The sequence below is a fragment of the Bison bison genome, unplaced genomic scaffold (assembly GCF_000754665.1).
Source record: "Bison bison bison isolate TAMUID 2011002044 unplaced genomic scaffold, Bison_UMD1.0 scf7180017864174, whole genome shotgun sequence".
Lineage (NCBI taxonomy): Eukaryota > Metazoa > Chordata > Mammalia > Artiodactyla > Bovidae > Bison > Bison bison.
In genome coordinates, this window is record NW_011494746.1 from 1,505,318 (window position 1) to 1,528,777 (window position 23,460).

At 40.3% G+C, this 23,460-nt stretch overlaps 2 protein-coding genes across 3 annotated transcripts in view; one reads left to right on the plus strand and one right to left on the minus strand.

Annotated features, from left to right (window-relative positions):
- The first annotated feature begins 23 nt into the window (after positions 1-23).
- ATP5S (ATP synthase, H+ transporting, mitochondrial Fo complex, subunit s (factor B)) lies at positions 24-11,693 on the plus strand. Its single transcript, XM_010842251.1, has 5 exons — positions 24-116; positions 6,994-7,105; positions 7,991-8,199; positions 8,766-8,937; positions 11,010-11,693. The coding sequence occupies exons 2-5, from the start codon at positions 6,999-7,001 to the stop codon at positions 11,122-11,124; spliced, it is 603 nt and encodes a 200-aa protein (XP_010840553.1). The 5' UTR covers positions 24-116; positions 6,994-6,998; the 3' UTR covers positions 11,125-11,693.
- A 558-nt stretch (positions 11,694-12,251) lies between these two features.
- The window catches only part of CDKL1 (cyclin-dependent kinase-like 1 (CDC2-related kinase)), a 51,364-nt gene continuing 40,155 nt past the window's right edge, over positions 12,252-23,460 (minus strand). For both annotated transcript variants that reach the window (XM_010842250.1, XM_010842249.1), the window contains 6 exons: positions 21,718-21,808; positions 20,962-21,162; positions 20,487-20,569; positions 17,546-17,602; positions 16,142-16,297; positions 12,252-14,296 (listed from right to left, as the gene is read on the minus strand). In XM_010842250.1, coding sequence (XP_010840552.1) covers positions 14,189-14,296; positions 16,142-16,297; positions 17,546-17,602; positions 20,487-20,569; positions 20,962-21,162; positions 21,718-21,808 — 696 coding nt within the window. In that variant the 3' untranslated portion in view covers positions 12,252-14,188. The remainder of the gene's footprint in view (positions 14,297-16,141; positions 16,298-17,545; positions 17,603-20,486; positions 20,570-20,961; positions 21,163-21,717; positions 21,809-23,460) is intronic.

Sequence of the window (23,460 nt, forward strand, 5' to 3'; positions counted from 1 at the left end):
CGCCCCACGTGGGCGCAGCCGCCAGTGGCCAATAGACGCGCGCGGCGGAGGGCGAAGGGCAGGCCTGCGCCGCCGTAGACGCTGGGGACGCCAGCTTGCTCCTTCCTTTTGACGCTGTGAGTAGAGGAGCTAGGCCCCGAGAGGGGCGGGACTAGTCGTGGTCACCCTCTCCCCTTTCCCTTCTCCCATCGCTTGGCTAACTGAAAATCTGGCCCGCCGAGTCACGCGTCCTCGACCTGCACAGCCCAGCGGACTTGGCGCCGCAGGAGAAAGTCTGGGGATGACGATGGTGAAAATTCTCGTTTGGGCAGGCCCAGAAGCCCTCCTTTCCTCCAGCTAGGCCCCGCCCCCTCGACCCCTCCCCGCGTCTCTCGTGGCTCCGCCCTCTCAACCTCGCCTTTTCCTAGCCCCTCCCCACGTCCCTAGCGGCTCCTTGCGGAGAACCTCTGTCTCCAACGAGTCTCCTACAGAGCGAAGTGCTCACTGAAGGGCACTGTCCAGCCCTACCCTTCTCCAGACGGAGGCTCTGTCATGGCGACGCCTGATAGTCTGCTGTTTTCTGGCCATCCATATATGTGGCTCCTGACATGTCATTCATTATTGGTCTTGTAAATATTGAGCGAATAAATGAAACAGACGGCTCGGTCTCTGCCGTCATTTAGCGATCTGTTTCCTTTTTTTTTTTTAATACTGGACTGACATGTAGTTTTAAATATGCTTTGCGGGCCTAGAAACAGTGATTCACCTGTGCATGTCACTTCACCCCTGTTTAGCTGTAAAATGAGGGAAGCAGGCTGTGTAATCTCTGAAAGGCCTGTGTTAGATTAGTTCTGTGCCTAACACCTGTTGTCAGTGTTTGATGGAAGTTTTTGGTTTTTTTTTTTTAATTTTTAGGGTCAGGACAGCTGAGCAAAACAAAAATAGAACGATGTAACTGTATTACTTTATTTGGATTTAGCAGATGGAGCAGTGGTAAAGAATATGCCTCCAGTGCCAATGCAGATGGCGCAGTTTCAGTCCCTGGGTCCAGAAGATTCCCTGGAGTAGGAAATGGCAACCCACTCCAGTACTTTTGCCTGGAAAAGTCTGTGGAGAGGAGCCTGGCGGCCTGCAGTCCATGGAGTGGGAAGGAGTCGGACACCATTAATCATCCCATGGGCACTAACTTTATTGCTGGAAGGACTTACACTTGCCTGTCTGAATTTGGCTCCAGTTATTAGTCGCATAGCTTGGGAAAGTGGAGTCACCCCTTTCCCTTAGCCCCTCCTCTGTGAACTATGAGTGATGTAGGGTCCCTCTCATAGGACTTTTGTCCTATGAGCAAGATAAGACTCATCAGATTAAGCACAGTAAAGTGAAGTCGCTCAGTCGTGTCCGACTCTTTGCGACCCCATGGACTGTAGCCTACCAGGCTCCATCCATGATATTTTCCAGGCAAGAATACTGGAGTGGGTTGCCATTTCCTTCTCCAGAGGATCTTCCTGATCCAGGCATCGAACCCAGGTCTCCCGCATTGCAGGCAGACGTTTTACCGTCTGAGCCACCAGGGAAGCCCTTTAAGAGCTCAATAAAATGATGGTTTTTATTATGTTTATATGGTTTTTATCACCTGGATAGTTATGCATATTTTCTTTATTTGTGAAAATAATGTGGAATGTTGCCTGCTTGTTCATCACAAATGAAAAATAAGATATTCATTTTTTAGTTTTTAATTAGAAAATTTTTTAATATTTTGAATTTTGAGTTAATTGTAGATTTCCATGCAGTTGTAAGAAACAGTAGAGATCCTGTGTACCCTTTACCCAGTCTTCTCAAATAGTAACATCTTGTAAAAGTTTGATACAACAACATAACCAGGAGCAGCCCATGGATCTTATTCAGATAGCTGTTTTGCATTTGTGTGTGTGTTTAGTCCTGTACATATTTTATCACACCTGTATAGATTCTTCTTATTATTATTTTTGGTCATGCAGTGGGGCTTGTGGAATCTTAGTTCTCTGACTATGGATAGAACCCTGACCCCTGGCAGTGAGAGTGTCCCAACCACTGGACTGCCAGGGACCTCCCCATGTGTAGAATGTTGTATCCGTCACAGGCAAGCTACAGCACAGATCCATCACCACCAAGATCCCTCCAGCAAGGCACCCTCTTCCCCATTCTGTTCTCACTTTCTAAAATTTTGACATGCCAATAATGTTACATAAACAAAATTATATAGTATGCAACTTTTTGGAATTGACTTTTTCACTTAGCATTATCCCATGAGATCCATCCAAATTGTTGCCTGTATTGATAGTTCATTCTGTCTTATTGCCGAGAAATATTTCATGGTATGAATGTACCACAACATGCTTAAACCATTCACCCTTTGGAGGATATCTGAGTTACTTCTAGTTTTTTTCACTATTCGAATAAAGCTGCTATAAAACTTAGTGTACAGCTTTTTGTGTGAGCCTGTTTTTATTTCTCTGGGATAAATGCCCAAGAGTCCAATTGCTGGGTCATCTGATAATCACATGTTTAGCTTTGTAAGAAAGTGCCAAACTCCTTTCCAGAGTGGCTGTACCATTTTACATTCCCACCAGCAATGTTGAGTGATCGAGTTCCTCTTCAGTGTCGCCAGCTTTTGGTACTATCACTGTTTTTTATTTTAACCATTGCACAGGATTGTAGTTGATTTGTTACTAGGTTGAGTATGCTGCTGCTAAGTCACTTCAGTCGTGTCCGACTCTGTGTGACCCCACAGACGGCAGCCCACCAGGCTCCCCCGTCCCTGGGATTCTCCAGGCAAGAGCGCTGGAGTGGGTTGCCATTTCCTTCTCCAGTGCATGAAAGTGAAAAGTGATAGTGAAGTCGCTCAGTCATGTCCGACCCTCAGTGGCCCCATGGACTGCAGCCCACCAGGCTCCTTAGGTTGAGTATAGAATTCTACAATCTAGGGTCTGTGGTCAGGGTTTCATGAATCAGTCCATAGTAGTGACTGTTTTACTCTTCTGTGATTTTGAGCTTTGAGCTTGTACTTCCTAGTTTAGCAAAGTGAAAGAACTCAAAATACACATGTACTTTTATAAAATTTTCTCTGCTTAGCTTCTCACCTAGTCTTGACTGTACATTAATTTGTTTCATCTCGATTATCTCAAATCAAGAGCTCACCTTACATTCATTGACCCTGTAATGTCTTTGGCTAGAGACATTTGTTTTCTGGCTACCACATCCTCCTGAAGCTAAGAATTCATGTTCACCTTCCATCTAGGTCAGAACCCATAAGAAGTTAGTTCAGTGAGTGTCAAGTGATACTGGCCTAGGGTGACTTTGGCTTCTAATTCCTAAGGAAGTGCTCTGTCACTCTATTTCACTAGACTCTAGATACATCAGGAATAAGAACTGGCATCAGTAATGGATGATTTCCAGTGAAGTGGGGTTATAATCTGGGGGGAAAACTCCCCAATTCTGATACCACCTCACCCTTCTCTCCACACTTTCACTGCCCTCAAGAACAGGTTGGCTAGTTTAGTCTTTTTGACCCTTAAGTTAGCCATCATTTTGAATAGCCCACCTAAGTAATTTTGTTTAATATATAAAAAGAGAACTTGCACTGTTTAAAAGAAACTTGTTTTTATGCAACTTGGAGAACTCTCCATCTCCTATTTTGAGGCACACATTAGAGGTCTGGCTTTCTCTAAGTCACAAACTTACTATCAACTTTTGGAAACATCTTTTAAAAAAAAACTTACGGCTCCAAGCCATGTTATGATAGTAAGAAGAATTTTTAAAATAATTTGAATTCCTGAGTTATCACAGCAGTAGCTTAGTAATGTTTATTTTTTAACTTGAATTTGAGTGGTTTCTTTTAATTTGTGTGCCTGGTCACTCAGTTGTGTCTGACTGCGACCCCATGGACTGTGGCCTGCCAGATTCTTCTGTCCATGGAATTTTCCAGGCAAGAATGCTAAAGTGGGTTGCCATTTCCTTCTCCAGGGGATTTTCCCTATCTAGGAATCAAACCTGAGTCTCCTGTGTCTCCTGCATTGCAGTTAGATTCCTTATCTGCTGAGCCTTCCCGGAAGCCCTTCTTTTAATTTATTAAAGTTAAATTCACCAACTCACCACCAGAGGTCTCCTCTTTCCCTCTAGAAAGCTTTCTTAGAGATAGCTGCTTGAATTCATTTGAAATTCCCAGTATCAATTTTAACAAAATTACAGTTGAGAATGCAAAAACCTACCAGTTATTTTTTTAGGTTTACTGAAAAATAAAAATTTTCATGTTTAAATTATTTTGAATATAATATCCAGTATTTCTAGAGATCATAAGCTGAAGTAAATTTGGTCTTTTTCTTAAGCTGAAATATAAGGTTGACCAAAATGAATCAAGTGACTTCAGTTTTCATACTTCTCTAATTTTTCTGCTTAATGACAGTTTCTTTGTTTCTGCACGAAAATTCATCAGCCATTGAAGATTGTTAATTCCAAGTATTTATTTAACTTGCATTAGGGGATGGTGCTGTGCCTGGTGTTAGGAATAATTGAAATGAATGTGTGATTTTTGCTCTTCCTTTTGCTCTGCATACTTTAAATATTGCATGAATGAATAGATGGATGGAGGTGGTATTTGAATAAAGTCTTGAGGTTGGGAAAGATTTTCATAGGATTCTAGGGGCGGGCAGGGAGGACTCTAGGAGGGAACTAGGAGGGAACAGCCTGAGATGAATTCAGAAAGACCCAATTTGTAAATATGGTTGGCAGCCAAAGGAGTTACTGAAGTGGGCACGGGTGGTGAGAGATTTAATCAAAAGCAGGGAAGATCTGAGAATGTGGGAGGAAGTATTTATAGCGCGGGGACACGTGTGTAGTAATGAAGGCGGAGTAATGGCGGAAAAGCAGGGAAGAAGGTAGTAGATGACCCCAGGGTCCTGTCCTCAGACCTCAGCTCTCATTGTTCACAGCCTCAACATCCTCGGGCATTTCCTCAGCTCTAAGGTGGTTCCCTCTCAGGACTCTCTAGTTCTCTTCTTTTTCTTGAGTTCTAGAACCATTCAAGGACTGAAGAAAGAGCCATTGACTAATTAGAGCAAAAGCTAGGTTCAGGTTTCAGCACTGCATTGCAAACAATTAGCCCAGAAACACTGGGCAAGTCCCTTTAAAGACACGCATTTATTAATACCCCCACCTTCTTCCAGGATTTTAGGGTGTCAGTGAGTTACTTAATATCGGGGCTTCAGTTTCCTCATCTCTGAATGGCCCTCATTCTTGCTGCTGCTGTCTGAGTAATCTTCCTGAAGCATAGTTCTGACCATGCCAGTGCTCTGTGCTGAAAGCTCAGTGACTGCTAGCTACCTGCAGAAGCCAAATTCTCTGGCTGATCACAGGAGACCCTTCCTGTTGGGACTGTGTACATTGTCTGTCTCCTCATGACCCCCATGTTCTAAGCCAACTGAACGACAATAAGTCTTAAACGTTCCCACCACAGCTAGTCACCTGACCTACCTTTTCTTGGCATCTTTGTCTGTTGAAATCCTTGTTTGTCTTTAACTCTTTTGAGGTATTTTTCAGGCTCCATCATTTATTTTAACTACCTGGTGACTTGTTTTAGCTCACTCTACCCTGCATTAAGTTGTCAGCTCTTCAAAGACAGTGTATCATTTGTCTGTGTTTCACCCCCCTCCACCTGGCACCATAAGTCACGTTGAGACCCAGTTCCGAAATCACTTTCTCAACTCATGGTTATTGATTTTTACAGCTGGAAATCATCTGTGCCAATCATCTCATTTTATAAATGAGAAAACCAAGGGTCAGAGAGGTTAAGTTGCTTGTCTACTCTTTCCCAGCTGCCCTGGCATAGTTCTTGGTTTGCACTGTTCTGGGGGCTACTTACAATCTTGTCATCAGTTCACTTCAGTTCAGTCGCTCAGTCATGTCTGACTCTTTGTGACCCCATGAATCGCAGCACGCTAGGCCTCCCTGTCCATCACCATCTCCCAGAGTTCACTCAAACTCACGTCCATCGAGTCGGTGATGCCATCCAGCCATCTCACCCTCTGTTATCCCCTTTCCTCCTGCCCTCAATCCCTCCCAGCATCAGAGTCTTTTTCATTGAGTCAACTCTTCGCATGAGGTGGCCAAAGTACTGGAGTTTCAGCTTTAGCATCATTCCTTCCAAAGAACAGCTGGCATTCCCAGGTGGTTGGATCTCTTTGCAGTCCAAGGGACTCTCAAGAGTCTTCTCCAACACCACAGTTCAAAAGCATCAATTCTTGTCATAGGAAGATCTATTTCCATGATTCCACTCCTTTTCTGGATCTAAGTGTCTTAACCTTGATACATTGACCCTTAGATGATTTTAGTTTGTCATTTTGATACTGGAAATGTGGATTGGGACTGGAACTACTGCTGCTGCTAAGTCACTTCAGTCGTGTCCGACTCTGTGCGACCCCATAGACAGCAGCCCACCAGGCTCCACTGTCCCTGGGATTCTCCAGGCAAGAACACTGGAGTGGGTTGCCATTTCCTTCTCCAATGCATGAAAGTGAAAAGTGAAAGGGAAGTCGCTTAGTCGTGTCGGACTCTTGGCGACTCCATGGACTGCAGCCTACCAGGCTCCTCCACCCATGGGATTTTGCAGGCAAGAGTACTGGAGTGGGGTGCCATTGCCTTCTCCGTGGGACTGGAACTGGTTTCGGTAAATCTGTAACTGCACTACCTGAATGGACACCAGGTGGCGCCACTGTAGGCGGACTCCAATTGAAGCTCGAACAAGTATAACTTAATGTCAAGGCTGGGAGGAACCATAGAGACCATCCAATTTGGCCTCTCCTTTGCGGCAAAAGAAACCAAGAAAACAAACAGTAGTAACTTGCTCAATAACTATTGAGGGGTAAATGAGTCAGGTTTATCATCACAAGAACATTGAGTCTGAAGTTGTGAAGTAAGTTACTGTATGTATGGATTCTGATTGCCAACTGATGATCTAATATGAATACTATTTTATGTGTCTAGAGCAAATGATGCTGTTTGGAAAAATTTCCCAGCAGCTCTGTGGCTTAAAGAAACTCCCATGGTCACGTGACTCCCGATACTTCTGGGGCTGGTTGAATGCAGTGTTTAACAAGTAAGTTACCCATACTAAAGTGAAGAAACATGGGGATTGTTTCAGCTCGATGAGTTCCCAGTGGCTAATTTGGTTTTCTTATATTTCAGATGTTATTTGTGTTGTGTATGCAGTATGACCCTAATTTTCTTTAAAAAAAATTGAATTAAGACCAAAAAGAGATGTTATAAAATATTAACTGTGACTGACTGGGTTACAGGACTTCAGTGATTCTTTTTATTCATTCTTTCAGTGCCTTTCAAGCTTTTAAAAATGATCTTTTATTATTTTTATAATCAGAAAAGCTCAATAATGTTAGAATATTTTATTCTGTGACTTAAGCAATGTAGTTAACCTTTTGAATACCATCAAGTGAATTCAAGTTTTAAAAATGTTATTTGGTGGCATGCTTATTTTGAAACTGGCAAAACTAACCTCCTCATTGCTTAATACAGCATTAATACCACTAACTAGAGAAAAAGGCATAAGTAAAAATTAATAAAGATCACTTAAGGACATTAATTTGAACAAATGTTCAAAATTATTCTCTTTTTAAATCTTTTATCATTAATAAAAATTATAACCAAGTGTTGTCATTCGTTCAATACATAGTTACTGAGTATCTCCTGGAGTCAAGCTACTATGCTGCATACGAGTCAATGAAGACCCATGTCTGCCTGATAAACTCAGATTTAAAAAAAAAAAATGCTTTGACAGTGTTCACTTGAAAACAAAAGCAAAAATGGTAGCAAGTAGAGCTACCATTGAATATTTTCTTTTCATGGATTTATCTCCCTCATCACGGGAAATGAAAAGTAGTTGCTATTCCATATTTACGTTGGTGAACATAGCTAAGAAGCTAGTGACTATAGTTAAAGCTACCTGCTTTTGTCCTCGTCCCCACAGAGTGGATCATGACCGCATCAGGGACGTGGGCCCTGACAGGGCAGCGTCAGAGTGGCTGCTGCGCTGCGGGGCCATGGTGCGCTACCACGGCCAGCAGAGGTGGCAGAAGGACTACAACCATCTCCCAACAGGCCCTCTGGACAAGTACAAGATTCAGGCGATTGACGCCACTGATTCCTGTATCATGAGCATCGGATTTGATCACATGGGTAAGTCCTCCACCATTTGTTATGGGAAATGCAGGTGATTTGCAATGACCTTTGGTTGCACTTGAAACTCTTATAGTCATATGGGTGTCCTTCTCACCCTTTTCAGTCCAATCCAGCTTGTATCTTCTTGTGTATGATATTTATTTTTAAGTTAAATAGAGGTTACAAGTACCCTCCTCTCCTTTCTCTCCAAACCAAGCTGTGGTTTATCAACTTAATATTTAAGGTCTTGTTTGTCAAACTGTCTTTGTCAAACTTCTGTCATTGAGTAACCCTGACTAATGTAGAAATAATTATATCCACACAGCCTCTGCTTGTGTGGGCATTTTATTCCTCAGTGCATGGGCATCTGACTGTAGAATGGCTCTGTCTGTCAGCACAATCCATGTAGGGAATACTTTGTGTGGTTAATAGGGTGACTAATTGTTCCAGTTTTCCTGGGATTAAGAGGTTTCCTAGGACTTAGGACTTTCAGTCCTGACACCAGAACAGTCCTGGGCAAACCAGGACAGTTGATCATCTTAATGGTAAAGCAGGTTCTTAAACTGTGCTTTTTTCCCCTCCAGAAGGCCTACAGTATGTTGAAAAAATAAGACTATGCAAGTGTCACTATATTGAGGATGGTTGTTTGGAGAGACTTAGCCAACTTGAAAATTTACAAAAAAGCATGTTGGAAATGGAAATAATTTCATGTGGGAATGTCACAGACAAAGGTATCATTGCTTTGCATCATTTCAGGTAGGTGGTTAGTGTCAGAATGGAAACTTGATAATCATGTTAAGGTGAATAATCAGAATTTAAAACAGTTGATAAATGGTATCTTTTCTTAATTCTGAAAAACAGAATTTAAAAAAATGATTTAACCTTCAGCCACAATACTTTAAAACAGTTGAAATTATCAACTTTAATATCTTATAGTTGTATTGCATTTTTTAGGAAGCATCTTTTTTTAAAAAATCAATTACATAAAGCACCTAGCATGATGCCTATTAAAGTTGTTGGTGCTCTCAGTAAACATCAGCTATTATACTTCCTCCTCATCCTTTAAAGTATTTTTCCCCCATGGTCTGCCAATAACCTCAGCATCACAGGAAGTTTGAGAAATCTTAAACATTAGAACCAAAAGTACAAGATTGTTTGTCTCTTACATTAGTTCAGGCTTTGTGGCTTCATCTCGTAACAGAAACTTGAGTTGTTTTAAGAACTTCCCCAGTTTCTTTTCCTTTCTAGGTTAAGATTCATATTTTAAAAATTCAATTTCATTTAAAATAAAAGCAGAAACATAACACAGTTCACCCATTCTCCTGCTTCTCACCCCGGCTTGGCAATAACCACCAATCTGTTTTGTGTATCTGTGAGCTTGCTTCTTTATTTTTAGCTTCCACATATAGGCGATCATACAGTATTTGTCTCTCTCTCTCTGACTTATTTCACTTAGCATAATACCCTCAAGGTCTATCTGGTTTGTTGCTAATACAGAATTTTATTATTTTTTATGGCTCAGTACTACATATATGCATATACTGTATTTTCTTTATCCACTGACCCATCAGTGGACTTTTAGGTTGTTTCTGTATATTGACTATTGTAAATAATGCTGCCCTGAACATGGGTGTGCAGATGTCTTGTTGAGTTAGCGTTTTTGTTTTCTTCAGATAAATACTGAAACATAGAATTGTTGAATCATACGGAGAAGGCAATGGCACCCCACTCCAGTACTCTTGCCTGGAAAATCCCATGGATGGAGGAGCCTGGTGGGCCACAGTCCATGGGGTCGCTAAGAGTCGGACAAGACTCTGCAAATTCACTTTCACTTTTCACTTTCCTGCATTGGAGAAGGCAATGGCAACCCACTCCAGTGTTCTTGCCTGGAGAATCCCAGGGACGGGGAAGCCTGGTGGGCTGCCGTCTATGGGGTCGCACAGAGTTGGACACAACTGAAGCGACTTAGCAGCAGCAGCAGCAGCAGCATGGTAGTTCTTTTTTAATTTTTTGAGGAATCTTTATGCTGTTTTTCATATGACTGCCCCAATTTACACTCCCCTCAACCATGCACAAAGATTCTCTTCCCTCTACATCCTCGCCAACGCTTATTTCTAGTCTTTTTGATAACAGCCATTCTAACAAGTGTAGGGTGCGGTCTCATTGTGGTTTGATTTGCATTTCCCTGATAATGATGTAGAGTATCTTTTCATGTACCTGTTCTCCATCTGTATGCCCTCTTTGGAAAAATGTCTATTCAGATATTTTGCCCATTTTAAAAATTGCATTGTTCAGGTTTTTTTGCTGTTGAGTTGTATGAGCTTATATATTTTGGATATTAGCCCCTTATCAGATATATGACTTGCAGACATTTTCTCCTGTTCAGTAGGTTGCCTTTTCATTTTGTTAATGGTTTTCTTTGCTGTGCAGAAGCCTTTCAACTTGATGTATTTCCACTTGTTTATTTTTGCTTTGTTTTTACTTTTAGTGTCAGATTCAAAAAATCATAACTACAACTGATGTCATATTTTATATTTAACATGCAAAGGAGTTCTATGCCATAATATACATATTTGGAAAAACTCAGCAGAATTATTGACATAACCAGAACAACTAAACTTTCCAAAGTCTAGATTAGTTCCTAGCATGAATTTCATTTAAAGTAGTACTCTAGGACTACTGTTCTAAAAGTCATTTTGAATGTGTAGGATGATATGAACACGTACTGTGTGTACTTTCTTAAAAAGCCAATAAAACAAATTTATTTTTAATGCTATGAGAGTAAAGATCAAATTACATTAACTTTTAAAATTTTCTTCTTTTTACAGGAACCTCAAGTATTTGTTTCTAAGTGATCTTCCTGGAGTAAAAGAAAAAGAAAAAATTGTTCAAGCCTTTAAGACATCACTGCCTTCTCTGGAGCTAAAATTGGACTTGAAGTAAAATAATATTTCAAAAAGTATCTTAACTCAGTGTAGAGTGTCATTTTAAATTGATCCTTAACAGCAACAAATATTATATGGTTATCAGCAGAACTATAAGGATGTTATATCATGACATTTTTAGCAGGGTCCATCATGTAGAAAATAAACATTCAGATGTGATTCACTAAAGTTACTAAGTTGGAATTAAGAATTTATGTACACTAAATCATATTAAATGCAAATCATATACCCTTTTAATTTTAATATATTTATTTTATAATGGTATCTATATAAATATCTTGATGTAGATACTTAAGTTCTTTAAAATGATTTAAATGTATAGTACAGATATTTAACAGTAATTTGTTTCATTTTAAAGTTATTGAAGCATGTTACTATAAATGTACAATTATGAAAAACTGAAAGCTAAATTTCAGATTCATTGAGATGGAGTCAATTATGCAAAGTAATCATAGGTTGCTGGAGCATTCCCATTCTTCCCAGGATTTGCATGCATTTCTCATGATCCTGCATATCTGTGCTCTTTGTAACATACATCCTTTCTCTGAATAAACAGTTTCTGGCTAATTTGTCTAGTCTGTAGGCTTAATCTGGTGTTTTATTAAAACTAGACCTAAATACTTGGCTGGATTTAAATAACTTTGCTTATTCCAATAAACCAGAGGAAACAATGATGAAGACCAGCACAGCTTTACCTATTTTTTGCTTAAATTTAAAAACTGCTTAAAGAGGAAAAATTTAACACGTCAATTAGAAACTAATTTGTATTCCCTCATATATGTTGGATAGTATTTCCCATGAGTGTAAGCACAAAATTCACTTTATGTCTAGAACTCAGTGATAATGAATATCACAAATAGATAAAAATCAGATCTTTATTTTTACCTCTTTGAAATGGCCCTGATTCTATTATTGTTAGTTATATGCCAACTTGTTTGTGGATGTCTATATGTTTGGTTTGAACATTATTCTGTTAGATATAACCTTGACTGGAGATAGTTTTAAAATAAACACTTTCTGTAATGCACTCTTATAGTAGAAAAATGAATTTTAGTTGTGTTTAGAAACTGGGTTATGTAAATAGCACATGCCATAAATGATATACTATTTACTAATATAATTGCCACTGTCATTTAAAAAATCAGAAAATGTTTGTCTCATGTGAAACAGTGGTGATTCCATGATGAAGAAAGAAAGGATCACGGATATGGTTAAGTATAAGCATACATTTTATAGAAGTCAGAAAAAAATGACCACTTCTATCTCAGGTTTGTTTGATTACTATGTGATGAAGCACCTGATTGGCCACAAGTTAGTCTGGCAACACTTTTCTATTCTGAATGGGATTCTTTAAAAATACTGGATAAATTAGGCAGTTGCAGTCATCTGCCTCGTCAGGTGCATTGTTAGGAGTAAAGAAAAAAGAAAATACAAAATTTACACTACTGCAGAAGTTGGATGTCCTTCTTTGTCATTTGAATCAAAGTCTATGTAACAAGAATTAGATTATATTGTGACTGGTTATTTAGCCCACTGTCAGCTTTATGCAAGAAGCTACATACATCAGGAAGCCTCAGGCTATCATTAAACTGGCTGGGATACTCAAAATTATTGAACAGATGCCAGAATTTGGTAGATCACTGTGTAGTAAGTAAAAACCGTCAAATGCTGTCATGAAGAAAATTAATATGGCAGTAAATTAAAGTGCAGAAGAAATGTTTTGAAGATATAGTAAACAGTAAAATACATCTTCAAAAACCATGGCTGAGAACTGCTAGGAAATAGCAGCACATCAATCAAGAATGGGGTTGAGCAATAAGAAACAGACTTATTGCTTCATATTGCCCTTATGTCCAGGGGACAAAGATGAAAAAGCTTTTTGAATAGAAGCAATAGGCCAAATCAAAACTAATTATATGTCATCATTTTAAGTACCACTGTACAAAGCTAGCAATTCTCAATAATATCACTTTGGCCTATTATTGTTAGTGTTTAGCTGTTAGGTTGGTATATATACACACACATATGTGTGTGCAGTATACATATATATACAACATATACATAGAGTGTAAAAAGATATTTCAGGGAAAACATAATGTCTCTTATGATCCAAGTGAAAGTTTATAAGCAGTTTCTTCCAAAACCCAGATCACTGTATATAGTCCTGCCTGTTGCTCTGTCTCCAGGTCTGAGGCAGAACTGGAGAGAATGGAGTACTAATTACTTTCAGGCTGGCAGGCTGAGTTCCTGCAAAGCCTGTAGATCTTGTTCTACCCCTCGGTCAACTGCCAAGCTTCATGCCATTGTTTGCAAGGGTAACTGGGTGAACAAATGTAGACAGATTATAGTCAACCCATCTTGCCTGCAAAAATGACTAAGATGCATCCTTTACTAAAGGTTAAGACCAAAGTATATGTAAGAAGTGTCTATAAACACATCATTAAATATATAAGCAGATAAATTACAGTCCTTTTATGATAATCCACATAATTTTAAATATTTTGAATGACTCAAATATTCAAGACGTTTCCATATATAAAAATCAAGAACTAGAACAAGCAGGAAATGGAATTTTAAATATTTTGCTTTTAAGAACTAAAACCCTCCTTAAATATGATGAGAAAATCTGAAGAAGCAGGAGACAGGTCTCAAAGCAACAGAGATCCAAAAAAAATATATGGGCATTCTGTAATCCATTTTCACCTGTTCTATCTGGTACGATTATAGCATAAATCTTTTTTCTTTTGCATCTCTATTTTGCCAGAGGTATGGGCAAGTACAGTAGATACAGTTTATATTCTGTCCATTAGCTCAGCTACTTAGATACAATAAAAATACAAATGAAAATCCAAAGAAGTTGTTCCCTTCTGTTCTGGACAGCATTGTCATGCATGGAAGACTGCCTCTGGAATTTTCCTTCACATCTTGCCATTTGGCCTCCCCCACTTAGTTACTTAATTTTCTCCTGAGGCTTCTTCCAACGTTGTGATTGTTTTCAACCAAATGTGTGTTTTATTCAAATTGATGATCAACTCTTTTTTTATCATCAATCTCCAAGCTCTTTAAATGTTTGGAAAATGGTAGTTAAGTTTCTTGGTGTTATAGCAATGTTTCTTGTTATCCAGAGCTGGAAGGATGCTGCTGCTGGTCAGCTGAGGTAGGCACTGCAACTGAAAATACAAAACAGAGTTACGTTCAATGCCACACACTTTTTTCATTATCCATAACACGGTCAAAAAAAGGTCAATTTTTTCAGCACAGAAATACTCTTTCTGCATAGAATCCAGGATCTGAGAGAAAAAGAATGTTTACATCTGGAGCTCAGGGGCTCCAATCAAGATGGAGGAATTGATGGACATGGAGCTCAGTGCCTCCTGTAAATCTGGTCTCTGCTTTTCAAGATTTATTGTTTATTATAAAGCAAAATATGTACTTTAAAGGAAATTGAGAGGATATGAAAAGGAAGGGGAAATCTACATGTTAACAGTATTGGGAAAAAAAGCATAGATTCACAGGAGTTAAGAGCTTGCTGGGACCTTGAAGTGAAGTCGCTCAGTCATGTCTGACTCTTTGCAACCCGTAAACTAGCCTACCAGGCTCCTCTGTCCATGGGATTCTCCAGGCAAGAATACTGGAGTGGGTTGCTATTTCCTTCTCCAGGGGATCTTCCCAACCCAGGGATCAAACACAGGTCTTCTGCATTGCAGGCAGACGCTTTAGAGCTTGCTGGGACCTTAGGGATCATTTAAGCCAATACCTTGTCTTACAGCAAAGAAAACTGATGTCTGAAGCACTCAGATGATTTGGCCACCTACTACATTACTTAAAAAGGCAAAACTGCTCCTTTAATGCTGCCAGAAAATGTTTGAATTCATCCTCAATGTCAAATGAAGGCAAGGGAACACATATTTTTTATGGTACTATATGGACTTAGGTATCTGAAAAATGAATACTTTTCAGGACTTTTAAATCAAACCTACAAGCGATATACAAATTAGTGAGGTTCCCCTATTCTTTCAAGTAAAAATATTTATATCAAGACGCTGTACTCCTGAACACAAAGAAACAGTAAGGTAAGAGGTAACTCTGAGGGGAAAGTCTATCTGCTTTGTATGAAAAGCATTCTTAACTTCCTAACTCTGGTCTATTTTAGGGCACTGGGTTTCATGTTATACCTGTTCCTAATGGAGCATCCACCCTCTTCTCTCCTCCAAACCTCACAAACACCACCCAGATACCACTCAGCAATGGAAGCTGCAAAAGGAAAGACTAAGCAAGATAATTTAAAGCTTAAGGGGCACCTGAGCAGATGAAAGAAGCAATCAGGAGCAGCCAGCTCATCCTAACTGTGGCTCCAACTACAATCCATTCTAAATCTTTACAGCTCTTGGCTTATGACAAGACAATGCAAGGCCACTCTTCCCACTTTATAGCAATCACAAATCTTCACAGGCTCCCAGTGTGCAGCCTGGATGCTGTGCTCTGGTTAAAGGTACTGTTCTGCTGTTCTCGTTGAAAGCAATCATCACCACGTTTACCACAGCCAACTCTGATGATTAACGGGTCAAGGAGGAAAACAGTTCCTTTTTCAGATAAAGCTGGAATGTCAATCAATACTGAAGGTAAACATGATGACAGAGAGCCGCCTGGGGTAAATTTAATTTCATTTTCCAAAGCACAAGAAGCATGCTCAGCGGAATTCACACCCTTGTCTCTGTCTGGGACCTGTGCTCCTGCACAGCAAAAGCCCTGGCCCCTGGGTGGCAGCAGGGAGCCACGAGGCAAGGTCATCTTCAGGATTCAGGAAGAAGGGCCCTTAGCAGTAAGTGTCTCTGGGACCCTGGCCGGTAGATTTTGTGATCTGTGTGTCCTCACGCAAAAATAACAGGATGCTGGAACTGCAAGCCTCAACCGACACCTCAAGTATAGATTCAGACTCTATACCAGATGGCAGGTATGAACTCATCTGATATTGCAACCTCGCATGCTTCTGTAAAGCAGTGCCCCATTTTTACCCCCGGCAAGTGCTTTCGGCTCTGTCGTAGGGTCTTCCTTGTTGGTTTCTCATGCTGTTTTGCCGAATCCCCTATTTCTCTGATACTGTCAAAATACGAATGCTGCAACAGCTGCTCACACGTCAGTCTCTCGGCAGGATTCATGTGGAGACAGCCCTAAAAGACAGAAAACCCCCTCTTCTTACTCTCTAAAACTGTATAAACTTATTAATATCATTTTTTCTTCTTTGAAATATTAAACTCTTCAGTTGGGAACAAAAGGAGGAAAAAGTAAGAAAAACACACCAATCATGACTTTCATTCCTTCCACAATCATTCCTGAATGGGTAACCACGTAATGAATTAATAAATAGTTCTAGAAATAGTAACAAATCCTTTTCTTCACCTTGTTCTGTTCTTGAGGCATTCAGTGCTCTGCCCTGAGGGAGTAGGACATGATTTTTGAGTTCACCTCACTGTCTCACTAGAATAATCCTCCTAACCCATTTTGGGCACTTGACTATACTTTGTAAAACCTAGTTTTTTTATTTAAAAAATAATATCTACATGTGATAAAAATAAACCATACAGTATGTAGCAAAGTCTCTTCATCACTCTAGTTCTCCTATTCTGTCTTCTAAAATCAGTCATTTTTTGTTTGTTCTTACAGAAATAGCCTATGTGTTACATGTATGTAAGAGAGAAGAGACATACCTCTCTCTATGTTACATCATTCTTAACTACTTGCTCTGCCATAGGCTAGAGGGCTCATACTTAGATAGATTAAATCTCACAATTACATGCCTCAAGGAACTGTCTCATTTCTAAAATTATAAATGCATCAGTAAATGTTCTAAATACTTTTTATCATGGGTGGGACATTGACCTTAACTTGCAAATATTTTAATTGGTACCTCATTTTACACAAGGGCTATATACTTTTGAAAATGTGTATGGAAATCAAGTTTTAAAGTTGAAACCTACTTTCAATATATTAAAGTGTTGGTTATTTAAAAGAATCCTATGGCTAAACAGGTTTTTTTGTTTGTTTTTTTTTTAAAGAAAAGGATTCTTTTTGTAAAAAAAAAAAAAGAATTCCTCCTCTTAAAAATTTACAATTCATTTTGATATTTGGCAAAACTAATACAATTATGTAAAGTTTAAAAATAAAATAAAATTAGAGAAAAGGAAAAAAAAATTTACATTTCAAGTACAATATTAGGGTTATTTAAAGTGAAAAATACTTACAGTTGTTTTCACCGTTATGTGACTCATTTTAAAAATGAAAAGTACATATACTTTTCAAGTGAGAAGAATAATTCTAAAAGGAACTCTTTTCAATCCATGGATTGACATAAATCATTCAGATTCCCCAGTGATACAGCTGCCCTGTACTCCCAGGTCTGTTGGAAGCCATGATTTTACCTTTAAGAGGCCCAGGGCAGAATAAGAGATGTTTGGAAATTTTAATTCAAGTGGTTCCTGTTGAAAAAGAAAGAAAATAGGGATTTTATTTACAGCATATATTCAAATATAAAGTTACTTCAGATTGAATTTTTCAGTGCAAGAAGCATTTTCCTGGAACCTTCTTTGCCTCCTCCACCCTCTGCCCACCCCACCTCCCACCTATGTCTGTTTCATAAGTTCCTTCTTTCCCCACTTCCAAAATGTTTTATAAGCTTATACTCTCCCCCATCCTCTAAACCGCTTTTCCAAATTTTCTTCCTAACCATTTACCCCCTTTACTTCCTAAAGAACAGATTCAGGTAGCAAACTGTGAGGGAATACTAATGGAAAAAAAAAACAAAAAAAACACTTGTCAAGCAATTGTTATTTCCCTGTTTTCTGCTCCAATTTATATAACTTGCCTTGTCTCAGAATAATGTTTGGCATTTCTAGAAAGGGGTCCTAATTATGGCATTTACTGACATTTACCTAAAGGGAGCTATGTAACAAAGATTTTTTTCCCTACCCAGGTGAACAGACATTCTTGGTTTTCTGGAATAAACACTGTTCTCTCCTCCCACAGGAGCCTGCTGTCCCCCTGATTACCCTACTGTTTAAAGAGTCTCCTGAGCAGACATCCATCAATCTCCCTTTGGTCATTTAAGGCTATTTGGCTCTGGTCACAGGCAGGCGACAATCAGGAGTGATAAACACTATAAAATAGAAGGAATGCCGTGTGTCAGGCAGACAGGCCAGTTCAAGTCTCCCACACTGCAGGCGGATTCTTTACCGTATGAGCCACCAGGGAAGCCCACACCACTGATAAAGAGGCTAAAAAGGAGGAAAACTAAAGGAGAAACTAAGAGCTAACCAGGCTGAGTAAAATAAATGACAAAGATGAATCGTGTGTATAAAGACGGCGGTTCCCTGGTGCTGCCATCAAGCTTAAGAGCACAGGGTTACTTAGTTCAGGGAACCAGCCAACAGCAACCCATTCCCAAGTGTGCAGTTATTCATCACTGACAAGAGATAAGAGCCTCAGTTTTGGAGTTGCCTAAGATCAACAGGGAAAAATAAAATCCTAAAGCAGATCTTTATGAGCCTTTAAGAGCAGCCCACTCCATTCCCAAAGCTAAACTATTTCTCTTGCTATTTTTGTGTGTTGAATCTGAGCACCACTGGAGACTGCCTTGACATTGCTGACACTGAGGTCTGCTGTTTCAGCCAGGACGCCTAGGATGAGGCCAGCTGGTTGGCTGTGATAGGCAGGGGCCCATCCTGCCTGCTTAGCCGGTTTCCCTGCCCCAGAAGCATGCAGGCCTCCTTCGGGCAGGGTTGGTGACAGGCAGAGGGACTCGGGCACAGATATTCAACCTGTGCAGCCCCCACGCTGCGTCTTCCTGTGTTTCTGTCAACAGGAAATCCCCTGCAGGACAACCTCTGGGAAACCATGGGAAGCCTTTTACACTGATGAAACCTGGGTTGTTTCTGAGGTTTCTCTGGTAGAAGAGCAAACAGGAAGTTCACTAAGGGATATTTAGTGTGACACTGGGCATGTCCAGGTCACAGGGGAGCACCTGGGTCGCCTGCCATATGTCAGGTGTCATTCCTGCTTCTGTGGCCTTGAAGGCTCCCTGCTGCCCCACTTTTCCTATTCCCAGTGCTGCCGGAGGAGGGCGGCAGGGCAGTGGGAGGTGGGAGACTTTCACTGAAGGACAGGCCCAGAGTTTGCAGAGACAGACAGCTCTGATGGAACTGGCTGGAGCCTCCACCTGGAAACTGAGCGATGGAGGAGGGTTCACTTCAGTGTGAAACTACCTTCCTTAGACAGTAGGAACTCAGGACTTCAAAGACCTTAACTGTGCTCTGAAATGTTTCTGATTATAATACAGGCTCATTAGAAGACACTTTAAAAAACCATAAAGAAAGAAACAAATTGTCCCACCACAAAGAGACATTCGCTATTAATATTTTGGTATACTATACCTTGCAGCCATTTATTTCATAAATATAAAAATCTTTATAGCCTGATTTTCTTGAGGTTGTCATATTATTTTATATTTGTACATGTAAACATGTATATTTATTTAAAATTCATTAAAGTTATGTCAAATTATGGATACTGTTTTATAACTTTTTTTCATTTAGTAATATGTTACAGACCTTTTTTATCAGGTGATTACATATGAATCTAATTATTTTTATTAGCTATGTGGTATTTCTATTGTAAGGACGTTAACCATGACCTATTTAATTCTCTAAAGGAAATGATTTCTGTTAAAGAATGTCATGTTTCTATCAAAAAATGTTTGCTGTATCTTTATACTCTTATCTAATAATTTCACTGGACTAAATTCTTGAAAGTGGTTTAGACTATGCACATTTTAAATTTTTTCCGTTTTTGAAAAATATGTGTTTTCTCCACATTGGCCAAAAGAACAGGTATCAGAGTGAGGCTGGCCAAGCAAGTTCATCACCATGCTGCCCATGGGCTGGGACTGAGAGCACAGTAGAGTAGGGGTTTGGACCATGCTGGATTTTCCTGGAGGAGTCATCTTCTACAAGTTGATCAGCTCTGAGCTTTGTAGCTTCAGCTGCTGAAAATGATGGACAGGCGAGTTTGGGGCAGGCAGCTCTGCAATCCTGTCCAACATGATGGCCATGCTCTGCTATGAGCTGTCTGTAAATTAGCACTGAAGGCCAGGGTCTTGTAGCGAATTTGCCCCCGTTTTCTTTTCCACTCTTAGACTGATCTTCTGGTGCCAAGTGGACCATGGGGCTCAGGCAGGTGCCTAACTATCAAAACTTAGTTAGACTGCAACTCCCCATGTATATTCATTGAGTGAGAATGATCACCACTTAAATACCCTGGTAAACGTAGCTCTGACCTGCAGAACTCTTACCAAAATAGGTCACTCACCATATCTTCAGGGTCTGGAATTTTTACCCCACTGAAGTACTGATTTGTGCTAAATACATGTTGGTGCCTAGGAATGAGGTCTCCTTTGGACAAGAAGAAAGAGAAAGGTAAAATTAGATCAGTTATATGTATATTATAAAATACTGGGTATAGTTTTCTGAAACTAACACAATATTGTAAGTCAATTATACTTCAATAAAAATTTTTTAAAAATAGGAAAACAATGTTTTTCATCCTCTCAAAAACATTAGATCAGTTAGCAAGCACTGCTCCATGGTTTCCTCCCATTGGTGCTGTATCAGTCAGGGCCTATACCTACAAAGGACACCGTTCATGGAGCCATTACAATGAGGCTCTGAGAGTTTCGCTCTTTCGTGACTGTAAGGGGCACTGGATGAGACTAGGAACTTGGCTCTGCCCTGACATGGGTAAAACTATCAGGTTTCCAAAAGATGGGACAAAAACCAGCACTTACCCAAGGTTTTCCTAATCAGATAGAGCTGATCCACATCTGATTTTCCTGGCCACAGAGGAACGCCTGACAGCAGCTCAGCAAAGACACAGCCAATCGCCCAAACATCTACCGGGGGGCCGTATTGCGTGTCCCCCACCAGCAGCTCTGGGGAGCGGTACCACCTGGTGGCCACGTAGTCTGTGTAGTAGTCGCTCGGTCCAGCTGGCCAGTGATGGGACATGGAAAACAGAGGGAGCAGTGCAAGCAGGGAGTCAGAACGGGGACGCGGAAGACCTGAGAAATCAAGCTTGTGCCCCACCTGTGGTTTTTCTACATCAGTGCTTCGCAATACTGGTTACACATGAAAACCACCTGGAATATAGTCCTTTTTAAAAATTACTGATGTTTGAGCCCCACACCAGTCCAATTAAATCAGAATCCCTAGAGGGGTATCAATATGGTTTTTAGAGTTTATTGCTTCCCAGATGATTCTAATCTACAGCCAACATTGAAAGCCACGCTTCTAAAATAGTTTAAAAAGCACTATTTTAGCAAAAAATGAAGGGTAATATACGTATTAGTAAGCCCTTTATTGTGATAAAATGTACATATAGCATATACATTTTTAAACCACTGTATGTGTGTTTTCAGTAATTGCAACTTGCAAGCTTATGCCCTAAATATACAAGAACTAGCTTCCTGTAGCACTTAGGTCCTTTATCATATTAAAAATCTCTCTAGCTTTGACACTTAACTAAAGAAAACTTTGATACTCACTCAAAAGTCGAGCAAATCCAAAGTCACAAAGCTTAATCACAGACTGTTTCGTGACGAGGATGTTTTCCGGCTTCACATCCCTGTGTATGCACTAGTCACAAACATCAAACCCGAGCAGATTAAACAGGAGCAACCCTAATATAGGGACTAAATAAAATACATGAATATCCAGCAAATATCTGAGGCTGTTTGAACCTCTCACTGACCTTTAAGATAACAGACTACAAAACAGTAGCCTAAAATAAATCGAGTACCATAACCACCATAGCCTGAATCAACCCCAATTCCTGGAGGGCCCTAAAGGACCAATAAATGTGAAAAGAAAAATGAAAGTAGGGTAGAAAGATAAACAACAATTTTTTAGTAGAAGTACATCCCATGTAGTGTTTGGAACATATTTATACTAAAGTGTTTATGACTGTTTACTTGAAATTCAAATTTAACTGGGTGTATTTAATCTGGCTACCTTAGGTGATAGATAAAGTGTTAAAAGGCTCTGGGGAGGACTGCAGCATGGCTGCAGGAGCTGCAAGTTGGTGCCTAAGCAGAATTCATAATTCAGTTGTTTAACTGAGAACAGAACACATTCCGCCTGGTAAACAGGACAAGCCCTGGGCCTGCTGAGATAAGCTGAGGAAGAGATGGGCGGGAAGCAGCAGCTTGCCAAGAGACCTCCCTTCCAGCTCTGACATTTGTCCCCACAAGATAAACAAACGCAGGCAGCGCACACCCTCTGGGGAGTCACTAGATGTCAGCTCCATCCCACACACATCCAGTCTCCTTACTGCCCCTCCACCCCACCGGATGTAGCCCCCACGCCACTGCCAGGGTTTAGACACAAATCACCTGTGGTTTCCAGACCACAGCTGACATTGTTTAACAGGGTGATGTTAGAAGAATGCTTAAGAACCTTCACATGATTTTCCTATTAAATAGTGCTTTTTTTTGGTAAGGAACAAATCTTCAACAACAATAAAAAACAACCAATTAGCAATTACATAAAAACAACAGTGGGGTCAAAATACTGTTTAGGTCTCTAATAACCTTCCCTTCTTGGTGTTTTCCTCTCTGGAGGAGAATGTTAGAGGCTTCTGCAATCTGAGAGACCCTCTCTGGCTTAGGGCTGATACCCTGGGGTGTTCTTGACTTTCTAAAATTTGGAGCTAGGACAGAGGTTCCTCTTATGCCTGGCCTAGTTCTCACTCCAAAGGATCTTCAGGGTGAGACCCGGGTGTCAGTGTTTCCCCACGGGTATTTATTATTCTGGAAAAATTGGGAGAAGACAATTTCTGAATTATTTTGTTACAACAGATCTGGTTCTCAGCAATTAATGGGCCTGAGATCTCCACTTTTTTACTCCTGGCTTCAAATATTATTATAATGGGTACACCCTTGAATATCGTGATGACAGATGGTCAGAAGTACTTGTAAGCAAGAATGTGCTCCTATTCTGTTCTGGGAATTCTTTACAAGTTTCTACAGCCCTCCCCCCAAGCACATGTGGCCAAACAGTTTCAGGGGCTCTCCAGGGAGCTGTGGTATGCATTATATTTGTTCTTAGTGTCTCTGCTTTTCCCCACCAGGGCCTTTCTGCCGTCTCTCTCACTCCCCCCACTCCCCCACCCCGCTCCTAAAACCTGCTATCAGCAAACTGCTGGCCCTCACTCTCAGTGAAGAGCAGTACGTATAAGGCATCCACACTCCCTGGTGCGCACGCATTTGGACACAGATTGTAGCCTTCAG